Source organism: Nycticebus coucang, chromosome 8 (genome assembly GCF_027406575.1).
Source record: "Nycticebus coucang isolate mNycCou1 chromosome 8, mNycCou1.pri, whole genome shotgun sequence".
NCBI classification, from domain to species: domain Eukaryota; kingdom Metazoa; phylum Chordata; class Mammalia; order Primates; family Lorisidae; genus Nycticebus; species Nycticebus coucang.
This window is the reverse complement of record NC_069787.1, coordinates 59,576,349-59,598,317: the sequence shown is the minus strand read 5'-3', so window position 1 is coordinate 59,598,317 and position 21,969 is coordinate 59,576,349. Positions and strand designations below refer to the sequence as shown.

General features: G+C 45.4%; 1 protein-coding gene across 1 annotated transcript in view; it reads left to right on the top strand.

Annotated features, from left to right (window-relative positions):
- Nucleotides 1-1,450: 1,450 nt before the first annotated feature.
- Nucleotides 1,451-21,969, top strand: part of RFTN1 (raftlin, lipid raft linker 1) — a 225,983-nt gene continuing 205,464 nt past the window's right edge. Inside the window, exons 1-2 of the mRNA XM_053599736.1 lie at nt 1,451-1,891; nt 21,330-21,482. Coding sequence (XP_053455711.1) covers nt 21,338-21,482 — 145 coding nt within the window. The 5' untranslated portion in view covers nt 1,451-1,891; nt 21,330-21,337. The remainder of the gene's footprint in view (nt 1,892-21,329; nt 21,483-21,969) is intronic.

Genomic DNA, 21,969 nt, shown 5'->3' with positions numbered 1-21,969 from the left:
ACCTGCTCCCCCACAACCACATTACGCTGTACTTCCCCCCTTTTCCCCTTTACCTTCTTTTAAATACCTGCGTTTACTTGTGAACTACTGGTTAACACCAGAAAGTAGTAAATGTTCTTTCATTTAAAAAAACGTGTAATATAAACCATGTAGTTTACTGGTATTTTTTTTCTCCACTCTAATAGTCATGAAAGATTTCAGATGGGCCCTGACTTGTGCCACTCTAGGCCTCAGGCAGATAATTATCATGAAGATCCCTCCCTTTGGCTTCATAATAGGCGCTCACAACTATTAACGCCACTGGACACTTGTCCCCACACATTATTGGTAGAATCTGGACTGGGCCATTACCTGACCTTGTTAGTTTCTCCCAGAGGACAAGCTCAAGTGTGTGTGGGGAGGAATGGGGACATCAGGAGGTGGTGAGTGATGCAGGGGAGTAGGAAGTGGTGGAGTGGAAAGGGAAAGGAGAGAAAAACCAAAGCCAAAAGCAAAACAGTGGTGGGGAAGGGAGGAGGAAAGCAGAAGCCAGATTGTACAAAAAAAGAAAACAAGGAAGAAATCTCTGAGAAACTGTGGCAACAAGAAGAGTCCCTGAAAACAAAAGAGTGCTTCCTTACTCCCTGGGAGACTGTTATTAGTACCACAAGGACCTCATTAAAACCAGCCCTCCACCCAGTGGGCTCCAGGGCCTAAGGACCCTTCTTTGCCCAACCAGAAAATAGAGATAATTAACTAGCTTATTTCAGCCTCCTAGTTCTAGCTGCCTTGTAGTAATGGTAATAATAAGGATAATAGCTAAGTTACAGAGTGCTTCCTAAACATTTTACTTGTAAGAACCCATGAAGTTGTGCTATATGACAAATGACCAGACCCAGAATAGTTAAGTCACTTACCCAGAGTCACACAGCCAGTTAAGTACAGAAGCCAACTCTGATCATTGGCTTTAGAGTTTCTGATCTTAACCCCTGCAACTGTAATTTTGCTTTGTTTAAAATAGTTTCAGGAAGAAAATCTTTTATAATGGGCTCATTGCCTCATGTCTTCACTTTAATAAAGCTGCTCTGTTCCTGGGCTTTATTTATATTACTTTTCTTTGGGCACCTCAGGTTGCCAGGGAAGATGATTTCCCAGATCTTCTCAAATCTCTGGACACTTGGGGTAGGTGGATTGTGGTAACTCCCAGGAACTAACTTCGGCAGCACCCGAGATGTCTGGGGACGCTCCCACCTGTGGAATAGGGTCTGAGGAAATGTCTCTCTTAGGTCTCCCCCCTACCCACCCCACAAGCCGTCAGCACTTTGGGCTCAAAATCTAGGGGATCCCATTCTCCCACGCTCTCTCCTGACAGCACACAACCGTATTTTGGAGGAGTCGAGAGGGAGGGAGGTAAGCCTCAGATCCCTGGGTTGCTCGCTGCGAGGGTCGCTCGCAGCGTGGCCACGTGGAAGTGACCGCGCGGATCTCAGAGGGGAGTGAAGGGGGCGCTGGGCGGGCCCACAGCTCCCGTGGCGGCTGTCAGGGGCAGCTCGGCTTCCCCTGAAGATGCAGCGCAGCATATTTTGCACATGAGTTCAGAGGAAGAGGAAGTGTAGCCGGCGGACGCGCGGCGGCGGCAGCGGCGGGGGCGCGTCGGGGCTGGAGCCGGAGCGCGCCGGGCGCAGGGCGCAGCGAGAGAGAGCGCTGCTGCCGCAAGCTCCGTGGAGGGACAGAGGCACCGATCGCCGGAGAGACAGACACTCTAGCTGCTGCGCCGCCGCTCCCCCAGCCCCCACCGACCGGCGCCCACGTTCTCCTCGCGCCGCCTCCTCTGTATGGCACAAACTTTCCTCCCGGGACAGAACACGCTGTTTCAGGGAACCCGCGCCGCCTTCTCCGCCTGTCCCAAACGGTAGGTAGGGGCGCGACAGAGTTTGGGGTGTCGGCGGGCACAGGCCTCTTCATTTGGCCTCGCAGACCGTGTCCCCCAGGGGCAGGGCTAGCCCCTCGTGGCGCCTCTCTGCAGGTTGCTCTGCGCCGAGGCTCCGGAGCTTCCAGAAGAGCACCTCCTGGCCCGGGTAGCAGGGGACAGGGGCCGATGGATGGCACTCCAGAGTCTTGGGCCAACTTTTTTTTTGTGGGGGGAGTTGGGGTGGGCAGGGGAGAGTATTCTCTGGCGCGTTGTACAGAGAGGCAGTCCAGAGTAGCCTGTTGGTGGTCGTGGGTTCTACAGGCTCAGGGGTGCCTAGGAAGGACGTGGGTGGGATGTTTGAGGCTACAGGTGGGTCCAGAACACACTTCTGCTGGGGTCCTCACAAAGATCAGGCAGTAGCTGGCCACGGAATCCAGGTTTCAGGGGTGCGCGCGGCCGCCCCCTTGGCGTGTGCTCTGGGAGGTAGGTTTGCTCAGGGGGCAAAGGGGCTGAGTAGGTGGGAGCAAACATGCGGCGCTCAGGGGAAGCGCGGCAGCTACTAGAGGCATGGAGACTGGGCGCGGAAAGCACTGAAAACGAGGACCTCCTCTTCTGTATGGGATTTTCTTCCCTAGTCCTAATCCATTTTCCTGGGCTGGGGGAGACCGGGATGGGTATGCGTCTGGGCGGTGTGGAGCTGGTGTATATTTCAGGAAGCCGTGTTGTGGCCATGCGCACGCACGCTGGCTTGGGCCAAGGCTGGTGCCCTTCACCTCGGGTGTCGCTGTCTTTGGCAGATAGAACCGCGTGGAGGCCAAAGTTCTAGACCCAGGCGCGCTCCCCGCTGCCCCGGTTGCTTGCCCTCAGCTGCCCTGCGTGGTTGTGGGTAGTCCCCAGGGACGCCGGGGTGTGTCAGTGAGGTAGGTCTTTGGGGGCTTAAAAACAAACAAAAAGTATATTTGTATTTTTTAAGTCTGGCATAAATCTCTATTTGTGAGTGGCTGCCCGGTTTCCAGCAACAGCCCCTCTTGCAGTCGGTCCAGCTGTTTTCAGATGCTCAATCATAACTAGGCGTCTTCCAATCCCTGCCATCGTGTGTCACCTCAGGATAAGTAAGGCCTTGCCAGGAAGGAAATCGGGTGTAATGTGAGCGACCTCTGGGCCTGCGGGTAGAGCCACTATGCTCTCCACGTGCCACCAGCTGCCAGGATTCCTAATTTGTACCTCTAAACAGCTGAATTCCAAAGAAGTTCAGATGACCTAGATGTCACCAAACCCCACAGAAGGGTTAAGCATCAAGCTGTTTGGGGCTCTTTGGTGCGTGTGTGCTAACCTCAGTGAAATCACTTTAACCTCAGACTGAGCGATGCATCCTCTTTGCCTTCAGTGGGGTTTCTGGCCCGCCTGAGTAATTCAAGCCCAAGAGCTGGGACGTCATCATCTGGCTGCATTTGTATGTCCCTGGATTGGTTTTTCTTTGTTTGTTTTTTGGCTGCATGGACTGGAGGCAAATGGGAGTGGAAGGTTGTGCAGTTAGCTAATAGATTTGGTGCAGGAATTGAAAGGGAATAAATTGGGAATACAAGTCAGTGTGTTCTTTTTCTCCCTCTTGAGCAGGAATTTTTGGCTTGCATTCACATAATTGCTTTGTCTGTAGGGAAACAGGCAGAAAATCTTTGGCATAAATGATGCGAGTTCCTGTAAAGCTGCTTGTGTTCTTCCAGTCTTCACTTTTCAGCAGAATTGAAACTATGTGGCCCCATGGCTTGGTGGGCATGGGGACCTTAACTAAATTTCTAACTTGGTGGATTGAGGAGAGAGCACTGCGACTCCACCCCCTCCGACCCACTTTTTAAGACATAGAAAAGTTGGAAAAACAGTGACCACCTAAATATACACACCTAGAGTCTGTAATTAACATTTCATTTTATTGGCTTTATTACACATCTGTCCATCCATCCATTCCTCTATCCTCCATGCCTCAGTCTAGACAGTTGGTTCATGCATTTTAAAGTGAATTACAGACATTGGTACAAGTTGCTCCTAAACATTTCAGCATGTATTTTATTATTTAGAGTTCAATATATGTTCATGGCTTTCTTAAAGGTGAAATTTATATACATAGTGAAACGCATAAATCTAGAAAGTACCATTTGAATAATGTTTTGACAGATGTGTGCACCTGTGTAACCCTACTCCCTATCAAGACAGAGAACATTACTACCTTCCCAGAAAGTTCCTTTCATCCTCATTCTCAGTGAATTTCTGCCCCCACCTCTCAGTGGTAACCACTGCTCTGTTGCTCATCATAGATTAGTTTATCCTGTCCTTGAACTTCATGTAAATGGATTCAACAGTATTGTGTAAAGCTTTTTTCACTCAGCATGTTTTTGACATTCATCCATGTTTTATCAGTGAATTCTTTTTTGTTGCTGAGTCATATTCCTGGGTATGTGTATTTCATAGTTTGTTTAGATATTTTTTATTGATGCACACATTTTTTTTTTTTGTTGTTGTTGTCGTTTGCTTATGAACAAAGCTGCTGTGAACATTTGTGTGTAAGTTTTCCCTGGGACATGTTCTCATTTCTCATGGGTAAATAGCTAGCTGTGAGTTGCTGGGTCATAGAGGTGGTTTATAAGAACCTGATGAGAAGACTGCCAGACCTTTTCCCAGCATGATTGTGCCAATTTTACACTCCCAACAGCTAAGGATACAAGTAAGAGATTCCAAGTGCTACCTTTCCTATCTTAAAGTCCAGAGCACGATTTGACTAGTGTTCTTCTGGGGCCAGAGAGACCCAGAAATTGGGACCACCTGAGAGAGTCTGAAGCACATTGTTTTCATAGGTGCAGGGGATATAAGAAATCCCTGACTCTGCCAGTAAATGGGTTTTAACTTAAATTATTGTAGGCTATTAGATGAGTATTTTATTTTTAGATATATCTTTAGAGAAAGGAATTCCATAGGGGGATGTACCCTCAGTTATGAAAGAAGATTGAATGCCTCTATAAAAAGAAAAATGACCCCCAAGCCACAGAGAATTCCACTAAACTTCTGCTTAGAAACTCCTGGGGGATTTTTGGCACATTGGTCTGGTCGATGTGAACTTGGTGGAGATTCCCCTTGGATTTCACTGGCTTGAGCAGCTGGCTATTGAAATAGGTTGTGTTTCCTCCGAGAGGCCAGTCAATTTGGCTTTTGGAAGACTCAAAGAAGGGTCTCCTATAAAAGTTATTTTAGCCTTTTAATGAGAAACAGGGCCTATCACTACCTCTCTTACTGTCCTGGCTGAGAAAATGGGTCTATACCCCAAAGGTTACCTAATACCTCTGGGGAGCCAACAGCAGAACTTGGTCTTAGCTGACCCTGGAAATAGGAAGTGTGCCTTTCTGCCTGTGTGTGACCCCAGCATAAAATTTTTGTGTCTCATCAACTGCTGACCATGCTTTGTAGGGGTCTGTGTTTCCATTCTGTTCCCCTTATCCTCAACAGCCTACTACGGTGCTGCCACTGGGTGGGGGCATAGTAAACATTGGCTGAATGATTTTTGTTAACTCATGCTACCCATCTTGGTTTTTGTTTCTCTGGAGGTTGACTGTGGGGTGCCAAGATGTCAGGGCCCCAAGATGTATTTTACTGGAGGCCACTTTACCATAGCCTAGGAAACACATTCAAGGTATATTTGGGCCTAGGAAAACTTTGCTGACTGTAAACTTTCATTGCATTAGCATTGTTCTTTTTTATTACAGATGTTAATATTGTTATTAACAAAATACTAATAGTTATAGCTACCACTTGCTGAGTGCTTACTCTTTGCAAGGCACTATATATGCATTATCTTGGAGTACTAACATGCTCTGCACTTTATTCTTGAGGAAACTGAAGCTTAGTGACATTAACTTGTTGAGTCCACGTTTTCATGTTTCTGAGGACCTTAAGGGAAGAGATTGTGACATTCTGGTTCAGCAAAAGAAGAATCCATCTACAAGGACAGATTTCCAAACACATGAAGCCATAGTGTAACAGAAATGTAAACTGGATAGTTAGAACAAAGCTACAGGAAATGTGCCACACTGGAATAATCAACCCTCCCTCCTTCCTCCCTCCCTCCCTTCCTCCCTTCCTTCCTCCCTTCCTTCCTTCCCTCTTTCCTTCCTTCCATCCTTCCCTCCTTCCCTCCCTCCCTCCTTCTTTCCTTTTCTGAATTTGGCATGGCTGGGGACCTGTACTAATTTTGGTGATAATTTAAGATACTATTGGTTGATTAGATTGTGATTTTGTTGAAGGAATAGAAAGATGTTGTCAGCTGTTTGGTTTGAGGGTCTGTAGCTGAGCTGTCCAATACAGCGAGCTGCTAGCTACATGTGGCTATTTACACTGAAATGCAAATGAAATAAAATTCAAAATCCCATTCCTCTGTCTTACTAGCCACATGTCAAGTGGTCAGAGCCAGTGTGGTTCATGGCTACGGGGTTGGACCGCACAGATAACCTTCCCGTCGCTGCTCACAGTTTGTTCTGTTTGATAGTGCTGTTCTGTAGTGCACCTTTCCTTTTTTTCCTTCAGTTTAAGAATTGGTAACAGACTTGGCTAAGGCTCAGGCTATTTTTCACTGACAAAGAGATAAATTTAGCCAGTCGTTTCTTTTATGTTTACCTTTTAAAGGTTTATATATGTGTGTGTGTGTGTGTGATCCTTCCTCCTATTCACATCAGTTTTTGACATAAATTTGAGTTTCCCCTTTGTCCTTGGCCCTCAAAGGGGCTTTCATTATTATCATTGCATATTTTATCAAAATGCTTTCTCATAAAAGATCTGAATAGCAGGCGAGCGATAGCCCCTGCTTGAGCCCTGCTAATTCCTTGCTCTCCAAATAAGAATTCGGTTCAGTTTTTAGATACGCATTTGTGTGACTTACTCCCTACCTGGGTTGAATTCAGGAAGAACAATCACTCTCAGTGGGCCAGAACCAAAGAGCTGGAAAATCAGGTCACATTCTGCAGTGATGGCTACCTGCCAAGACTGAGATGGAGGAGGCGCCATTTAGGGGACTTGAAGCCTGTCTTTGGGATTTTCTTGGGTCTTACCTGCCTTTGGGGTGCAAGGAATGATGGTGAGGGCTGGTGGCTTCAGTGTCCCAGTTACGCAGGACAGTGGAGGGATGGTACTCCAGGCCTCCCCTCCTCTGCTGTGTACACTAATTCAGAATTGGGTTCAAAGGGAAGGTAGGAGTCAATCCTCAGGTGTCATAGGGCAGTGAGGCCAGACAGAGGTGGAAATCTCTTCAGTTTGTTTGGTGCTGACCAATTCTTACGCTTTTATGATTTTATAATCCTGTATTGGAGGTTTCCACACTCAGCCAGAAAGCCAGATGCACTCACTGACAGCTTTCTGTAGCTTTTATGCCTGAAATGTCATTTTGTTGTTTCATAGGAAGACCTCTTTGCGGGTCAGAATTCATCCTTTACAGAGGATTATCAGCTTCCAAACGTGTGTGTGCGCGCGCGCGTATTGTTAAACTCTCTACTTGGCCTTCATCCTGAGGAATCCTTCAAGTTGTATGGAATAGCTCTCAACTGCCTCAGATCTGGAGAAACTATTGTAGTAGATCTTATTCATAAAGTTGGATAAGAAAAGATTTGGTTGGCTGTGCACGGTGGCTCATAATTGTAATCCTAGCATTTGAGGAGGCCGAGATGGCAGGACTGCTTGAAGTCAGGAGTTTGAGACCAGCCTGAGCAAGAGTGAGATCCCCATCTCTAAAAAAAAAGAAAATTAGCTGGGCTCAATGGTACATCTGTAATCCCAGCTACAAGGGTGACTGAGGCTGGAGGATCTCTTGAGTCCAGGAGTTTGAGGTTGCATTGAGCTATGATGGTGCCACTCCACTCTAGCCCCAGTGACAGGAAAAGAAAAAAAGGAAAAAGAAACTATTTGGTTAATCACAGACTTTGGTTAATAGAACATGACGATATCAAGTATTAGCAAATTTTGAAAATATAGTATAGGAAGACATCAAACTAGTCATTTAAACTCTTCTTTAATTTAAAGAGGTCTTTAGGAATAATTCAGTATCTTGTGACACTTTATGAATACTCTTGTCATTGTGGTATAATTATGACTACAGGCCACATCAGGTCTAAAGGAATCTTTATAATGCCTCTAGTAATATTCATAGAATTCTAAAATAGTTAACATTTATACTCTTCTGTGCCTGAGTTCTTCTAAACCTGCCAAATATTAACTTACCCTACAAGCAGATGCTGCAGCTGTCCCCATCTTAGAGATGAGAAAGTGGAGGTCAAATGGCTTCCTTGAAGTCTCACAGCTAGGAGTAGGGGTGCCAGGATTTGAACTGAGATGATCTGGTTCCAGAGCCTGTTCACCCAGCCCCTGTGCTGTAGTGTCAGGAAAGTGAATTTGAGAGCCACGGGGAATATTCCAAAGGCCCTCTTCCATCCTTTACCAGGGAAGTGCCTTCCCTATTCCTGAAGGGTGTTGACTGAGCAGGTTTCATTGTTTTTTTATTTTTTGTAGAGACAGAGTCTCAGTTTGTCACCCTCGGTAGAGTGCCATGGCATCACACTGCTCACAGCAACCACCAGCTCGGGGCTTACGTGATTCTATTGTCTTAGCCTCCCGAGTAGCTGGGACTACAGGCGCCCGCCACAATGCCCAGCTATTTTTGTTGTTGTTGTTGTTGCAGTTCAGCCGGGGCCGGGCTTGAACCCACCACTCTCTGTAGGGGTAGCCGGCGCCCTACCCACTGAGCCACAGGCGCCACCCGACTGAGCAGGTTTTAATGTTCACTTTCTGGGGGGAGGACTTTGGACTAGCTGCTGCCTGGGATGAAGAAGATGCACTTGCTGCCTTCAAGAAATTTTCTGTCATGTGGGAGGTAAGGATTTACTTAAATCTCCAGAGCTCTGTCTTGAACTCAGGCTGCTACATCCGGCTGCCCACCACACACCTCCACTTGGATAGAATCAACACGGCTACAATAGACTCGTGGCCTCCTCTCTCTCCCCATCGCAGAAGATAGCTGCCCCAGCCTCCCAGTGGCTAAGGTGACCAAGCCAAAGGCAGCCTGGAGGCCCTCTTTTTCTCATCCCCTGTTTCCAAACCATGAATATATCCCGTTTTCTACCTTCAAAACAGATACGTACATATGTGTGTGTTTATCTAGACAGATGCAGAGATAGACTGGGAGAGACAAGGAAAGATATTTATTACAGGGAATCGGTCATGCAGCTGTGGGGGCTAACACGTCCAAACTCTTGGGGAGGTGGGGGCAGAAGACTGGAAACCCAGGGAAGAGCCGACATTGTGGTCTTGAGTCCAAAGGCAGTTGAATTTGACTACTTTTGACTACTTTCCTGAATTTGACTACTTGTCACATTGTCTGTCACACTCACTGTCAACTGGACTCCCCACTCCCACGGTTGGTCACACCAGAGTGATTCATGTCTCCACTCTGCTCAGAACTCTATAGGGGCTCCCAGCTCAGTCAGGGTAAAGCTGGTGTCCTGACTGGGGCCAGCCGGGCCCTTAGGCTCTGCTTCTCCAGCCCCTCTGACCCTGTTACCACCGAGGTCTGGCCGTCCCTCAGGTGGGCCCCCACCCCGGGTAGTTTGCTTTGCCTGGCCTTGCCCAGCCCACCCTCCCCCATATCCCGTGGCTCACTCTGTTACCTTCCTCATGATTTTGCTCATGCATCACCTTTGGGTGAGACATTCCCCTGTCATCCTGTGTTTAAAAATTGTACCTCCTTCCTCTTCGATTGTTATCTTTTCCCCCTGTGTTATTTTTCTGTATTTGACATACTTTAAAGATTAAGTTTTGTATAACATAAATTTTATTTGTCTGTTGTTTGTTTCTTTGCTCCTGTAGGTAAGGTCCCTGAGGGCAGGGTTGATCTTTGTGTGTATCTCTCTTGTTTTGCTCTGGTATGGCCACTTAGAATGGGGCCTTTTGTATAGAAAGCAGTCAATACCTGTTTGTTAATAAAGAAACAGCTTAGAGTGGCAGTGAGAGCCCAGCCCTGGAGGAGCGTGCCATGGTTCATTTCGTGCCTCAAACCTGGTTGCCTAGTTTCCGGTTAAACACCATTCTAGGTGTTACTATGGGGTCATCTTTAGGGGTGGTTAACAATTAAATCAGCAGAATTTGAGTAAAGCAGATTATTCTCTAGAATGTTGAGTAGGTTTCATCCTTTCAGTTGGAGGCCTTAAGAAGAAATTCTGAGATCCTCCAAGGAAGAAGGAATTCTCACTCCAAACTGCCTTTGGACTCAAGGCCACAATGTCAGCTCTTCCCTGGGTTCCCAGTGTTCTGGCCCACCCCAAAGAGTTTGGACGTGTTAGCCCCCACAGCTGCATGACTGATTCCCTGTAATAAATATCTTTCCTTGTCTCTCCCAGTCTATCTCTGCATCTGTCTAGATATACACACACACATATATGCATCTGGTTGGTTCTGTTTCTCTGGAGAACCTTGACTAATACAGAGGATCCAAGGTGGAAGAGAATGGAATGCTTGGTGGAGTTCCCAGTAAAGGAGTAATGTTTGGAGAGTTCTGAGTGTCCACAAAAGATTACAGTGGCTTAGCCTGTCTCTGGGGTTAGCAGTGTAGGGAAACAATGGGAGCAGAACTGGAAAGGACGGAGGACTGGGTGAGACTGAGGTGGAAATTGAGGGTGGGGTGAGATTCAGATTGTCCACCCTGGATAGCGTATGTGATTATGTGTCTTGAGCCACCTGTGCCATGTAGAATTGTTAATCTGGCAAAAGCCAGTGACAGGAAATAAATAGATGAGGGGAAGCCAGATTCAAGGAAGGCATCGGATTGTCCCGAAATGGCAGGTGTCTTGGAGAATGAAGTGGAGGAATGGAAAGCATCCACCACTGCTGGGCAGGCCAGAGTCCAGTGAGCAGGGTGTCAGGAGGGTTTAGAGCCTGGATGTTAGCAGGGCTGTGGCACTACCCATAGAATCAAGAAATGCGGGAGGAAGAGCAGGCAAGGCATGTGTCTTGCTCTCTTTGAGGCATATTCTTCTGGAAGTGCTGGGAAAGTTCCGGGTGAAGATGTTGACACAGGTCCTTGGAGATATCTGCGTAGAGCTGGAGAGAAGACAGGCTGGGGAGAGAGGCTGGAGAGAGAGACTGCGGAGATTCTGCCTGGGCAAGAGGGAGCATGTGAATGCTAAAGGGGGACAGTATCATGTATGTGACTTTTTTGAGCTTACACACATATTAGTGGTTTCTAAATTCTGGGCTTAGATACCCCCGTGCATTGCAGTGACTTCCAGGGGGGCCAAGGGATATTTTACATTTTTGAGGGAGGTGCAGCATTGCCTGACATCTGTCAGATACCACACTGACTACTAGCTTAGAGGGCTTTACAGTACCGAGTTTAGCACCCCCTTCCTTTTGATGACATCATATCTTTATGAAGTTGGATCTTGGGTGGTTGCTAAGAAAATCATTGTGGAACAGGAAATGAGGGTGGGGGTGTTCAGAGTGGTTCCCAGGCTTGAGAAGTCGTGCAGTACCCAACAGATGCACGCATCACATTACTACGTAGTTGTGGTTAGTTAAGAATGAAAGAAAAATGTTTTTCAGTTTATGTGTACTGTTTTTTCCAAAAGGCTAGTAAATTGTCAGACTATCAATAAGTATTAGTTGTTTGGCTTTAACTACTTAGTAAATGGAAGTGTTAGGTATTCTTTTAGACTAGGAGGTGTCATGAAAAATAGCCCAAGAAACTAAGGACTCCATGAACTGAGAGGGTCTCAGGAACTCTGCCATATGTGTTTCTGGGTGTTTTATGTAGATTGTAAAATAGTGGAGGGATAGGGAGAAAAGGAAGGGTGTGGGGGCAGCGTCTAAGAAGTCTTACTAATGCATAAATAAATAACGTGATGCAAATAAACTGTAAGCATTTGTTCAATCCAGGTGGTGAGTACATAGATGTCTCAGTTTCTGTACTTCTCCATATGTTTGAAGTTGTTTATAATCAAAGTGATTTTGGGAAAGTAGGCAGAAAGAGTGCTGAGGACAGAAATGAGGGGTGTGCCTGTGTTTGGGAAGACAGCGGACAGGCCTGGGAAGAGGTCATTTGAAGTAAGAGAGTCAAGAGATTGGGGGGTGTGGAACCAAGGGAACCGAGATTGGGGGGCTGAGTTCTGGCCCGTGGTTGTCAGTCCTGGATATAAGGAAAGAACACTGGATGTTGGGGATTGGAGAGGGTTGAGAGTGGAAAAAGACTGGGTTTGCTCCATCAAGAGCATTGATTCTCAACACTGGCTGCATGTTAGAGTCAGCTGGGGGATTTTTAAAAATAATGGTGCTTGGGCCCCACACCCCAGATGCCTGGCCATTAGGACTTTTAGCAGCTTTCTAGATGATTCCAGTGTGCAAGCAGGAATGAGTACCGCTGCCTAGCCCCAGGGTTCTCAGCCTTTACATTTCAGTGACTCACTTGCTCTTTAAATGTGGCTTCTGATTGAGGAGGTCTGGAGTGGTGCCTGGAATTCTGCATTTCAAATAAACTGGATGCTGCTGAAACTGCTGGTCTGAAGCTCACATTTGAGTAGCAAGTCCTGAGTGGCAGCTGTATTTAGGGAAGGGTGGCTGCTGGCAGAGCAGCAGAGCAGAAGTGTTCTCTGGATGAAACCCCCACCTAGATGGAGGTGTGGGAGGTGTTTTCTTTTTATAACAGAAACCCACTTATATTAAGTATCTTTTGTCATGTAACTTGTTTTAGGTATCTTTTGCTGTGTGACAAATTACTCCAATACCCCGAGGCTTAAAACTACAATAACTGTGTTATCTCACATGGTTTCTGTGAGTCAGGAATCCAGCAGTGGCTTTGTGGGGTGGTTCTGCCCGAGGGTCTCTCATGAGGTTGCAGGCAAGATGTCAGATGGGCTGAAGGATCTGCTTCAGTGGGGGTGTCAGGTTGGCACTGGCTGTGGGGGAGGAAGAGGCCTCACTTCCCTGCACTGGAGATTTCTGTAGTGTGGATAGAGTGACTTCACAACAAGGCAGCTGGCTGCCCACAGAGACCTGAGAGAGCAAAGTGGACCCCATAATGTCTCCTGAGACCTAGCGTTGGAAATCACACTCCATCATTTCCACAATATCCTATAGGCTACACAAGCCAGTCCTTTTCAGTATGGAAGAGGGACCACACAAGGGTGTGACGGCCAGTGTGACCATGGAGGGCCATCTTGGAGACTGGCTATGACACTCCTCATTGTTTTTAACTATGAAAATAATTCGTGTTCAAACCAGAAAACTTGGAAATGTCACCCATAATCTCATGACCCAGAGGAAAGTTCTGTTAACAGGTGGTCCGTGTCCTGCCAATTGTTAAAAATTGTATGCATATAGACATAGGTGCTTAAGACACATAGGTGCTTTAAAAAAGTGGTACTATACAATAATATTGTTTCATATTGATTGAGCTTTACTTTTCGCATCCGATCAGGACACTTTCTTTTTCTTTTTTTTTTTGTAGAGACAGAGTCTCACTTTATGGCCCCTCGGTAGAGTGCCGTGGCGTCACACAGCTCACAGCAACCTCCAACTCCTGGGCTTAAGCGATTCTCTTGCCTCAGCCTCCCGAGTAGCTGGGACTACAGGCGCCCGCCACAACGCCCGGCTATTTTTTGGTTGCAGTTTGGCCGGGGCCGGGTTTGAACCCGTCACCCTCGGCATATGGGGCCGGCGCCCTACCAACTGAGCCACAGGCGCCGCCCAGGGACACTTTCAGTAGATCCATTTTAGTTATCCTTGGGTTTCTTGTTATTTGCAGAATATCAAATTTTGATACCATCCGAATAGTTGACTGAAATTTAAAGTTTTTATTTATATTTCTGGATTGCTAGTGATGTAGTTACCACGTAAAGACTTCTTAATTTGGATATTCAGTTTTTGCTTTGGATGACTGAAGTAATAAACATGCTTGAGTCTTCAAATATGGAATTTGAGTGTAGAAATAAAAAATGAGCTTGCCAGCTGATCCAGCACCATTGCATATGATTGCCCTGTCTCTGGTTGCTTGTCACGAGCTGTTGGCATTTGTTAAAATTAGCTTTACAGGCTGCCTCCGATTAGCAGCAAGTGTGGTAAATGAGGGCTCACTCTTAATGAAACTAATTTGTATTTGAAAATATAACTACATTTATTGCCACCATTATTTAAATGCGTCCATGCCAGTTGAGAGCAAAAATGAATTTTTAAGCTGAGGCTTTTATAAATTCTAGCTAAAAAATAATCTTATAAGAAGGTGATCCTTTTGAAATTGGTTTCCAAGCTTTCCTAAGCACCTCTGGAAGCATTTCAGAAACAAATGGGCAGTACTTTTAAAATGATAATTTCAACATTCAAACACCTAACATCACCCAGGACATTGTGCTCCATTGCTAATCAGCTTCTTCAGGAGCCAAGACAATGGTGGTGTGCTTGCTGTGTTTTATATAAAATCAATTTTCTGTGAATGCCCTGTCCAGACTTCCAGAATAGCCAGCCCCACTGTACCCTGTGTCTCTCTGTTTGTTGTCTTTGTTCCGTAATCTTGACGGCAGGGCTTGGCCTTCCTGGGTTTTGTGTTTCCTAACTGAGTGCTTGATTCAAAGCCGACCTTAATAAACTTGTTTTGAATGAATGGATAGATGAATGATTTTGGAATGTAAGTTCCCTCTGTCATGGAGCTGACAACTCCTGCATGAAGCTGGTCTACCATGTACCAAAGATGCACCCTACTTTAGGTTTGATATAGAAGGAATTGATTTTTTCAAAATGTCACCATTGGAGAGATGATCTTTGCTTCTGGGTCACTTGCAGTGACTACTGTCCTTACAGTTTGGGTCTCAGAATCTTCCTCTGATTTTTCTCCCTAGAGAGCATCTAGTTACTGATTGCTCTTGCCAATATCCACTAGTGAACTGTACGTGTATTTTGCCTATTTTCCCACTAATTCACAGGAATGTAGAAAGACTTCCTCTTTTTCCTCTTTGAAGACCTCTTGGAAGGTATTTCTTGGTATCTTGATGTTAAGGACAACTGTGCACATAGTTACAGGGAAGTCTGCTGAAGACAAAGATTAAAAAAAGAAAAACAAACACCTGTACAATTGTCAGTCAAAGAATCAAAACTGATCTGACAATCACCTTACACGGAAAAAATAACCTGGTTTACATGAAGTTGTCAATGTGAAGTGACCACAGGGATTTGGAGGGGCAGAGCTACAGGAATAAGATGTAGCATAGTTAAGGTCCAAGGTGGGGGGTGGGGTGGGATCTCATAAAACACAGGTGATTTTTAGCAATTGTCTTTTATAAAAACAAACCAAGAAAAGAACTAGCCAAGAGTGGCACCGCTGCTTGTTGTTCCACCGTGAGCTGATGTCCTGAGAGAGCAGGTGGAGGAGGAGTTAGTGCATTGGCCCTTCAGAAACTTCCCACACACCTGTCACAGTGGAAGGCCACCTTGAGGATATAAACAGAAGCCCCTGCACTTAGCAAGTAACCCACCAGCCCCACGGTGGGATATTTACTCTCGAGAAACCATAGAGAACCCTCTATGCAATGATTGTGGACACTTTATTTGTAATCAACCTGACCGGAAACAATCCCAATGTCCTTCAAAGGGTGCATGGCTGTGACAGAGTTGCTGACTTCAGTGTGGGTAGGCCATGGTAGGCTGTGGTCATTTTAAATGCATGCTTGGTGTATGTTACCTGTTGTGTAAATGAACCACTCTAAAACTCAGAGGCTTAAAACAACAGTAGCTTATTTCATTAAAAGTCTGCGGTTTGGGCAGGGGTTGGTAAAAATAGCTCGTCCTTGTTCCATGTGGCACCATTACCTTTCTGAGGCCGACGATGGCTACCTGGCAAGATGGCTGGCCAGTTGGTCTGGCTGTCAGCTCCTTTCCACATAGGCCTGTCTTTGGGGCTGCTTTGGCTTCCTCATGGCATAGTGGCTACATTCTAAGAGCAGCCATCCCAACAGTCAAAGAATGAATGCTCCTAATTCAGGCCTGGGTCCAGAAACTGGCACTGTGTCATTCTGTTATATTCTATTGGTCGAGTAGCTTGGAGCCCAGTTTCAGGGGTGTTGACATAGACCCTACTTCTCATGGGAGGAGTATCAATGGATTTTGAAGGCACATTTAAAAGCCCATCCTACTTACCATTTATCTTCCATGTCACTGGAGACCTTGGTTCCCAGGGGAGATGTGCGCCTACTGTGACACTCCCTGAATATCTAGGTGAGGGAACATATAGCCATAGCCACTGTTGGCATCTTCTGCCTGAACTTGGCAATACTGTTTCTAGACTGTCCTCTCTGCCTCCTCTCCCACTGCCCTCAAAGGCTACTCATCTCTTGCCTCCAGCCTCTTGGAGAATTCTAATGTGAGTGTGGTTTGGGAACCTCTAGTGGTAAACAGTGAAGTTTACAAAACTCTACAATAATGTAAGGCACTATTACATCTTTTTCTTCTTCCTTTTTGTAAGCTAGATTTTGATGATTTCTTTTGAGTATAGTAGGGAGTGTAATAGATACTTTTGGAATGAAGTAGAAGTCTTAACTATTTAGACGGGGTGGGGTTGGTGGAAGAATGCAAGGAGAAATAAAAGGAATCAGGGGTATCGCCTGGGAGCCAGGTAGGGCCCTCTACACAAGAGATTTGGGTGGCCAACAACTTCTTCCTGTGTCTCCCTTCCCAGAGAGAACTGTGCTCAACAAGGGTTGCACACACTCCAAAGATAGGAGTCTCTAAAGTTTGAGACCCCCAGCAATTCCCTGATCTCCACGGTTAGGCTGCTGGCTGGTATTTGTTGTGAGAAAAACTTAAGACAAATTTATTGGAGTTTAATTGAGCAAAGAAAAAGAACAACATGCAAATTGAGCAGCCCTTAGGACTTCTGCCTGCAACATGGTAGCAGAAAATGTACAGAAAACAGAAGTGAGGTACAGAGACAGCCTTCTTCAGATGGGTTACAGCTCCCCTTTTGCCTTATTTCAGTGTGGTCAGGTTGGCTGCCTGCAAGTGACTAAAGCTTGGCTGCTGTGATTGGCTGAGACTCAGATATTTGTTACAGAAGTATACACCCTAAATTAGGCTCTCAGTTGAGTTTACACAGTAAGTTGGTTTGCAGTGCAGAGGCGTCTTCAGGCCAAATTTAATTGAACGTACTACTTATCTTTTCTGTGTCTGATCACATACATGATTTTCCCAGAGTGCCTTTATGTCCTGTGATAACAAGCACAATGCCCTTTGGGCGAACTTGGGCAGAGACCTCGGGTTTGGGGCAGTTTGAAACCTTAAACTGAATGAATCAGGCGTTTTTCTGATACTTCTTAGTACCCTCCTGCCCCCATTCCACCACCTTTTCTGAATATTTCTTACTCATGCTGGTAACCATCTCCTTTCTTTCTGCTCTCAGGGAATCTGTCCTTTATAAAAGAAATTAAATTAAAGATTTTAAAGTTATAGGCAAATTTAAATCATACTAAAGTGTTAATGGCTACCAGAAACTTAGTTTGTTCTCCTTCCCTGGAGATACTGGTGGTTGCAAAGGAGATTCTCAGGAAGGGTAATTTTGATTTCAAAGGAATGAATCTTTAATGCTAGAATTTATATAATAAGGTAGAGAAAATGGGAGGATTTTTGAGGAAGAGATTCCTTCTTGGAGGTCCCCAGACACTCAGGTTTCCAGAGTGAGGCAGGCCTGCCCAAGTATGTGGCAGACACGGCATGATGACCTTCCCTTGCTTGACCCCTGTCTGCTCCTCCATCTCATGTTCATTCTGTTCTAGGAAGGGCCCAATAGGGAGAAGATGCCTCCACCCTGACAAAACATTCCTTTCTTTTTCTCAGAACTCTTATAGAGTATATGCCAGTGACTTTATTGGAAAAGCTAATACCAGATGAACTGCCTACTATAAATGTTGCTTTCAGCTTTTACTCAGAAGAATTTATAATTGGTGTGTGGATGATTTTCTGTTTTACCTTTATTCCAATTTAAGATTACTGTTGGGTAGTGCCTGTGGCTCAAGGGAAGGAGTAGGGCGCTGGCCCCAAATACTGGAGGTGGTGGGCTCAAACCCAGCCCCGGCCAAAAAAAAAAAAAGATTATTGTTGAAGACGTTTCTGTACCTCTGTAGAGCCACATATTTGTTTATGTACTTTTGAACTTTTTAGTATAATGTGAGTATGGGAAAACACATAGATCAATCAGCAGACAGCTCAGTGACTCTATGAATTGTCACAAATGGAACTCACTTATGTAACCAGCGCCCAGATCAAGAAGCAGCATGACTAGTACCCCAGAAGCTCCCTCACGCTCCCATGCAGTCGCGTTCCCCGGGTCTGGCACTCCAGTAACTAACACTAGAGATTAGTGTTTCCTGTTTTGGAGCTCTATGCAAAGGGAGTAAGAAAGTAGCTGCTCTTTTATGTCTGGTTTCCCCCACCCCCCACTCCTTTGTGATTTTGATGTTTATTCTTGTTCTGTGCAATCCTAGTTTCTGTATTTTCTCTCCTTTGAAATGTGACTATACCGTAATTTATCTGTTCTACTGTAAGATGTGGGCAGTTTCCAACATGGGATTGTTACAAATAGTGCTACTGTTTGCACAGTCTTTTGGGTCTTTTGATACCTACGTGGACACGTTTCTATTGGTATATACCAATAGAATAGGCAGACATTTCACCTTCCTGAATCAGAAAATACTGTCTATTTTCCAAAGTGGTTGTACCAATTTATACTCTTGCCATCAGCGTGGGGAAGTTCATTTTGCTTCATATTCTTGCCAGCCCGTGGTAGTATCAGTTTTACAATGTTTTAGCAGTTCTGGTAGGTGTCTGGTATAGCTCACTGTGGTCTTCCTTTCATTTCTCCATGAAGTTGAGCTTCTTTTCATATATGTTCCTTGGACATTTGCAAATCCTCATTCATGAGTGCTCGTTAGGCATTTCACATATTTGCTAGGGGGCAGTCTATCTTTGCCTTATTGATTTGGAGGAGTTCTTTGATTTTGGACATGGGTCTTTTGCTGAATTAATGCAGTGGCGTGCAGGAGTCAGTACACACTGGCTCTCCAGGGCCGACTGTGGTGTCTCTTCCCAACTCTGCCTTTAGACATCACTTTGGTAGCTTGAAATCTGTCATGATGGGTGAGTCTACCTCACAGAAATTGGCAAAGATGACAAATGAGTTCCTTTCCCCTTCATGGAGAGCTACTTTACCCGTACACCGCTAAATAAATAGTAAGCAAATAGCTTCATGTAGTCCTTGGATTACCTTTTCAGTCTTTAAGGTGTATTTTGAGGAATAGAAGTTTTAATCTCAATAGAGTCCACTTGATCAAAACTTTCTTTTGTGGTTAGAGCTTTTTGTGTTCTATGTGAGAAATCTTTGCCTTTATCTTCATGTTTAGCTCTATGGCTAGCTAATCACTGCCAGTTTTGAAATATTCTACTTTGCTTAGCTTTTTCCCTCTGATGGAGGATGGACAGTACACAAAGGTTGTTCTCAAGGGCTTAAGTAGGGGCTTGGATCCTCCCTTGCAGCTCGCGCTCCACTCGGGAAAACATGTCTGGGACAGGACTAAGCTCCCCAGAGGAGGGGGTCTCTTTTCTCCTGAAGGCACCCTACGGGCTAGTGGTGCCCCTGGCTCTGCCATCTGTAATCTGACGCTACCTTTCCAGCTTGCCCTTCCCGCACCCGCGGTCTTTTCCTGCCTCCATGCCTTTGGCTTTGCTGTGCTCCATCTCTGCTTAGTCACATACCAAGTACATGCCCTAGGCCCCTCCCTGCCATTTTCCCATCTTGTGTCATAACATGAATGTTCCTCCTGTCTTACAGGCTGAACTCCTTGAGGGTAGCTGAATTGCTCATGGTGCTTTGCCTGTAGTCACCTGGGGTAAATCCGCACCAATGAATAACCCAGGGGGCCTTGGGCTCTGTAGTTCTGGTGGCCTTAGTGGTTAACTGTTCCCAGCACTCGGAATCCTCCCTGTCCATTTCTCTTTGGCTTTGTCAGTCAGCCTGCTTTTTAGCAGCTAAATAAGCAGCCTCTGTACATATCAGCTGTTCTATCTGCAGAACTACAGAGTATTTTGCAAGTAATCAGTTCATGCAGATTGCACATAAATCATGTCTGCTCTGGCCGTGGGACACTAATGTTCCCTTATTAAGGCATAAGTAAACCTTCCTGTTCTCATCCATTCTTTTAGACTTTATTTTAATGACTGAAAAATACGGCCTGGTTGTCATTACACCACCTCCTTCCACTCCCCTAGGCTCACCCCCTCCCTGCCTTTTTGAGGCTCAGTTTGTTTTTCTGGAGCTTGCCAAATTGCCTTAGGATGCTGGGTACCTTGTGAATGTATTAAGCAAAAGGAAATTCTTATCTCTAAGAGGAAGCAGTCACCGTGTTTCTGTGAGTGATATTCTTGGCCAGTTGATATTTTTGTGAAATATGTTCTGATGACGGCACTGGTACTCAATACACAAAAGGAAAATATCTCCTGCTGAACTTTAGGGAGGGGATGAAAAGTCATTTCATTAAAGTCATTCTTCTAAATGGAGAACCTTCATTGTTTTATCACCTGAAAGATCGGAAGCTCAGCCTACCCTAATATGCACATTATTTTAACATTTCTCCATTTTCTTTTCAAACGGTAGCTACAGATCTTTGCTCTAATGCTCGTGGATTTCTGCTTCCAATTTCTTTAGCCCTGCTATTAGTGTTCAGTCTGTTTTCATTTTGGTCTAAAATGACTCTGAGAGCATTGGAAGCATACTATTATTTCCTGCGGTTTGGTGTAAAAAAAGAAGAAAAGGGGGACTTTCAGACAAGGTCCATAAAAACACCAACATCTACTTTTGGAGATGTTTTATGAATATAAATTTCCTGTCTAAATAATTACTGTTGAGGGTAGAAAGGACTGTGGAGTTTGGAAATTGTGAAAACAACTTATTCCCTCTTAGCAACCACGGCGAAGGTGACACATCTCTTGGACTTTTACAGACGGGCTGACACCGTAATGCACCGTATTGCTTTTTAGATCCCATTTTTTAATCATGTATTGCAGATTATAGTGGAACTGAGGCACTCTGAGGTATTATTTTCCTCAGATAGGGGGAAAAAGATATAAAACAGGTGTGCTTTGGGTGCCATTTAAAAATCACAGGATGGCTAGTAATGGTGTCTTAACAGCAAGAAAAACCGGCCTGGATACTGAGCGTAGTCCTCTTGTGTTTAGGTCATATATTAAATTATACTCTCGATTTCATAAAGGCTGGAGTCCTTTATGTATTCTTCAGGAAAATTATGGCATCTTTTATACAGTAGTGTTAAAAAAATACATCTCAGGAAAAAAAAAACCATCCCTCCCTTTTTCCCTTTGCTGGCAGCTGCTGAAATGGGTTGCGGATTGAACAAGTTAGAGAAACGGGATGAAAAACGGCCTGGAAATATTTATTCAACTTTGAAGAGACCTCAGGTGGAAACCAAGATAGATGTGTCCTATGAATACCGCTTCCTGGAATTCACGACTCTGAGCGCTGGTGAGTACACGGGGCGGGCAGGGTTTGGGGCTCCCGCTCAGTGCTGAGGGCCGGCTGCCGGCAGAGCTGGAGAGGTGGTGGGGTGGGCACCTGTGGGAACCTGGAAAGGGCTGTCTAGCTCAAGGGAACAGCTTCTCCAAGTCCAGATTTTTATGTGAAACCTCTCACTTTTTAAAAAATAACAACTAATGGGCAGCGCCTGTGGCTCAAAGGGGTAGGGCACCAGCCCCATATTCCGGAGGTGGTGGGTTCAAACCCAGCCCCGGCCAAAAACTGAAAAAAGATAACAACTAATGAAAATTTTAACAAATGAAAACCACATGTGAGCCAAGCAGTACATGTGGATAATGCTAATTTGGCCCCTGGGCCAGTTTGCAGGTTCTGTTTCACAGCAAGCCCCATGGGAAAAAAGGGTTTGCCTTCTTTCCTTGTATGAATCAGCAAGGCCAGCCGATTTCCCTGTCATCTGCCCTCTTTCAGGAGGGGT